The 5,000-nt window shown below is 35.5% G+C and overlaps 2 protein-coding genes across 3 annotated transcripts in view; one reads left to right on the top strand and one right to left on the bottom strand.

Moving 5' to 3' along the window:
- Nucleotides 1–2,966, top strand: part of LOC137658167 (uncharacterized) — an 18,679-nt gene extending 15,713 nt beyond the window's left edge. The window contains exons 5-9 of the mRNA XM_068392847.1: nt 10–70; nt 425–558; nt 926–1,034; nt 1,488–1,593; nt 2,423–2,966. Coding sequence (XP_068248948.1) covers nt 10–70; nt 425–558; nt 926–1,034; nt 1,488–1,593; nt 2,423–2,639 — 627 coding nt within the window. The 3' untranslated portion in view covers nt 2,640–2,966. The remainder of the gene's footprint in view (nt 1–9; nt 71–424; nt 559–925; nt 1,035–1,487; nt 1,594–2,422) is intronic.
- The window catches only part of LOC137658506 (uncharacterized), a 329,004-nt gene that overhangs the window by 146,774 nt on the left and 177,230 nt on the right, over nt 1–5,000 (bottom strand). The gene's annotated exons all lie outside the window — the stretch shown is intronic.

The following is a 5,000-nucleotide window of genomic DNA, read 5'->3' as shown; positions in this document are numbered from 1 at the left end:
CTATTGCAGATGCTTGCGAATGGAACCATCAATAAACTCAGCAACTTTACTCTACCACCCGAAGTAAGAGGTAAGTTTTCCGAATAAATTAAGATGCACTCACAGGTTTAAATGTTCTGTTTATAAGTAAGGTCAAGTAATAGGTAAATTTTCTTTTTACAAGGGAGGTGAAATAACACGTACACATACACATATCAAAAAATGTTTCTACATGTGAGTAGGGTTCAAAATTAATCTTTTTTTTATTATGAGGTGAACTTTTAAGTTATAGTGTGAAGTAATATGTTATCTTATTTTCCACAAGTAACTAAAAACTTTTGCAATTAAAGTTTGAAGTTGCTAGTATTGATACCCTTTCACAATTTAAAACACTGATTCAAATCTGATAAAAATATGTCCTGATTATACTATTTTTATTCCACAGATAATCACAAAAAATCGAACCAATTGGCAGCGAAGTTTAACAGTCTCTTGAACGATACGATCTCCCACCCTAACTGCCCTAGTATGTACACACTGGTGGGAGATCAGTGCATCTCATTATTCTACGTTGGCAGTGTAAGTTGAGATATATTTTTCTTGCTGCCTCTGTCGGTCATCTACACATTCACAAAGAAAAAAGACTAAATATACAACTATCCTGTCTATGCCTTTCCTATTAATAGACATTGGATCAGTAGAGTAATATTTTGTTTATCATATTAAGTGTTCTAAGAATTATTCTACATTTTTTTAACTAACTCTGTTCTATAATCACTAACGTAATCATGAATTTTCACTAGAAGCATGCTACAAAGCAAGCAAAAATACCTAATATCAGTTAACAATCTATTAAACATAATTGGATATGCCCTTCTTTGTCCTAGAGTCGCATCTATTCAAGGTGTTTTTTTTAAATGAAAACTGATGATTGATTTTTCTGCAGATGAGTTGGGGTGAGTCTCGTGCATTCTGCAAGGTCTTGGGCGGGGACCTCTTAACATTCACGAACGTCAGCCAGTATGCACACATAGTTCAACACCTGCAGAGACACGGTAAAGTCCTGAATCTAACTGAATCTTCTTAAATTCACTTCAAGAACAGAATCTGCCCTTTGTGTTACTAGCCCCTCTGCCCTGAATGATTAAAAACTAAACTGGTTCAAAGTTTCTTTGCTGCGCTGTCAAGTATGATGATCCTCATGAGATTTTACTAAATGGTGGAAACTGGTAAACTCATTATAGTATAGTCTCTATTTGGGTTAACATTAAGATGACTCTTCTTTAACATCAATTTAAACATAGGTAGAGAAGCTGTCTCGAAATAGGGTGACAACTAGATTGTGTAAGTTGAAGGGAACTAAATGTATTTATTGTTAATATTCACCTGTTGCTGGTTTTCTCAAATATTTTCATAAATTTATGACAAATGTGAGAATAATCACCCGATCGAAACAAAATAGTGGAAATAGTGGCATGCATTTTGAAAACCTTTTTTTTTTTTTTCAGAATTGTCTTCTGATTTCTGGATTGGGGGTTCCTTCAATAATACCTCAGGATGGACATGGCTGGATGCTTCTCCTATGGAGTTAGGATCTCCATACTGGGCTACAAGGTAAAATCATTAAGTACTTATTATAATACGTGGAAGCAACACACACACACACACACTAAACCAATTAAATGCATTATGTTATTTGGAAGTCCAAAACTCGAGCGTCTGCTGGAATGAATGAGAAACACTTTTATTTATATCTTTCACTTTCAGAATGTGGAATCCTCTATCCTTGTGTCTTTCCTCAAGCATAACCTTTAAAAAACATTGCTATCGACGTAGCTTACGAAACTAGGGCTTAATTCGGTATTATTCGATAAGTAAGACACATTATTGACGCTCTATATAATTTTGTTTTTGTTTTTGGAAATGTATATCCTGATTCTTGATATTATCAATAGTAAAAGAATCATGTGTAATGTTAGCTTTAGTTGAAGACTATGTAAAGTATATTATATAATTCGCCAACCTCATAGAAGTTACAATTGGAAGGAAAATGTTTAAAAGCATAATAAGTGTGTTATTATGCAACATCTACATGCACTGGTAGTCCCATGGGATATATTTTCTCCACCGTGTACAGTCAATTCTTAGTTCTCAATACAGTTACATTGCCTGTTCTATATACTGTATTACGTTTCTGTAGGATCATTCTATCATTCCACTTCTTTCAATACTAATAACACTCCAGTGCTGTCATTTCCACAATAATTTCCTTATACCTGGTCAGTCTTACTTTACTTTACGGGCTGCTATTTTGGTTCTATACTGCACAGGGGAATTCTACTCTCTACTCTCTTAACTACGTAAAGTTGCTTCACAGGTACACAAGAGTCGTGTCATACCTCTGCAAAGGCAATTTCTCAGTTATTTTATTATCTGTCAACAGGTACAGCCCCAACTGCCTCTCGCGAAATGTCACCACGGCCAAGTCAGAGACTCGATGCTATCGCTACTACCAGGTCCCAGAGGAGGTGCCCAAGGGCGAGTGCGTCAGCCTTTCCTTCGAACATTCCTTCCACATGACTGACGAAGACTGCCTGGTAAAAAAGAGCCCTCTCTGTATCTATGAGGGTCTCGATTTACCCAAACCTCCTAAATTCTAGGGACGCATCCTCGGGTTCTATGACTGTGTCCTCAGATCTAATTTTTCTATCCTAGAATCATATATGTGTATTCTGTGTTCTAGTATCCTAATGGCACGCTCTCATATTGTTAGGATATATGTTTAGAGTCTAAAGGCACGTTCTTAGAGCCCACATGCACATCTTCAGGTTCGGAGGGATCGTCGTTGTGTTTTGGAGGGGCCGTCCCTTGACCCTTAAAGGACTTGTTCCCATGTCCTGCGGACAGAAAATAGTGCCTAAAATGTAATAATTGGCAACAAAATAGATGCTTGGCCTAGCCAAATAAAAGGTGTACCAAGGTCACAATACTTTTATTAACCTTTTAGTGTTACACGAATCATGTAAATCATGTAAATAACCATCATCTTTAATATCATATTAAACATTCATATGTTAATATAATTTATGACTGTAATATCCTTGAATCGGTACTTGGGCCCCACTATCGCAAGCATTTTGGGAGGACGGTAGGGCCAATATAGCCCACTTTGCTATAACGCCAAGTGTAGATTCTGCTAAATACGACGTGAGGTATTTTGCACATATTGCAGACTTCCTATGTAAGGGGCCCGTTTATGTTAAACCGAGAGTGAAATGGGTGAGCCCATATTTTGGCTCATTTTCGTTGAAAGTGGGAAGCAGGTATGTAAGGGGAGGTACAATCATGTTGAATAAGGATCGTTGTAAGAATTTTTTTTTATATCATTCAAGATCAAAATTATAATCGAATTGTTAAATTGGCAATGAAACCTAAATTTATATTGATATAACTGTAAAGTTTGGTATAATGGATATTCATTTTAAAATCTGACAAGGGGAATAACTATTAAGGTAACATAAACACAAATTACTTTCATAAAAAATGTAAACTTTATAAGCTATAATAAAGTATATTCTCCGTAGGAAGGAAAACCTTTTGGCGCCCGCACACATACCTGATGCGTAAAATAACACTAATTTCGAGCAGATATTGCGTAAAATAGCACTACTTTCCAGCAGACATTGCGTGAAATATTCTAGCACAATTGGGTCGAATTTTTCCTGCTTGGTCGCAAGCTTTACCCCAAACTACAGTGCGACAAAAATTCAAAACTAAGGGACGTAAAATCTGCACGGTAGAATCTTGTAAGAATTTCTACAGAAAGCATCTGTTTTCAAAAATGGTCCCAGTCTCATGAACGCAGCCGTTTAAAAAAATAAAAAAGCTCTTCTCTACCCCCAGGTCCTTTCGTGAGTAAATTTGTCGTTTTATGACAATTATTTGCCTTTTATGGCTACTACATAGCCTCAATTACCTTTTTAGTTTCCTTTAGCTACATGGGGAACTCTGCTTTGTTTGAAATTATCCGTGTTACAAGCTACAAACGCCACGTTCTTAAGCATGCGATGTGCAACGCTTAGTCACTAAAGTTGCCATGTCAGTTTTCTACCATATGAAATTTATATAAACCTAGAAGTTATCCGTCGTAATGTCTGCATGAATTAACGACCTATTTTTTTTTCTTTTCTATATTTGTTGTAGCTCAATTTCTTCATTCCTTTCTTTTCTATATTCCTGGCAAAACAACAAAAAAATGTATCAAATCTTCCTCCTCATTTTCACAAAAATTACAGTTTACATTCCCCTCATTGTGTCTATTTACAATATTTAGTTTTAATGTATTAGTTCTTGCTCTAAAAAATATCACTGAAGCAAATGTATTGTCATAAAGTAACTTCTTTAATTTCTTTCTTCCACGTTCTATATATTTCTAAGCTCACTTTACTTTCTATTTTTTCTTTCCACTTTTCAGTATCCCACTTTCTGGTTTCCGATTTTACTTCTGCCTTGTTCATTCTTCTTATCTGTCTTATGCCTAAACTTAATTCTTCCAAATACTTTGCAGGTTGTTTCCACCATCTTCCTTCTTTTTCTTGAATATCCTGGATAATTATTTTCAGTATTTCCTTCTTTCCATTCAGGGTACGATTTAAGTACTGCAGCTTCCCATCCATCACCCTTGCTTTCATAGAAGATGCACCTATCTCCCCTCGTAGAGTAGTATTAGCTGTGCTTTTAGTGGCACCTGAAATCTTCCTGTATACCCCATTCTCTATTCTTTGTAGTTTCTCTATTTCAGTTTCTGTTAGAATTATAACACTTGTTCCATACAAAATAGATGGTAAAGCAATACTTTTCCAGAACGTTTTTCCTATCATTACTTTATTGCAACTTTTCTCTATAACTGAATATGTTAGATTAGCTCATTTTTGTGCCTTTTCTATCATTACCCTTTTCTGGGTTTTAAATATATTCCTACTATTGTCTAGCTTTATTCCTAAGTATGTCAAACTTTCTAC

The sequence above is a fragment of the Palaemon carinicauda genome, chromosome 19 (genome assembly GCF_036898095.1).
Source record: "Palaemon carinicauda isolate YSFRI2023 chromosome 19, ASM3689809v2, whole genome shotgun sequence".
In the NCBI taxonomy this organism is placed as follows: domain Eukaryota; kingdom Metazoa; phylum Arthropoda; class Malacostraca; order Decapoda; family Palaemonidae; genus Palaemon; species Palaemon carinicauda.
Note: the sequence above shows the minus strand (reverse complement) of the source record. Positions and strands in the feature narration are given on the sequence as shown.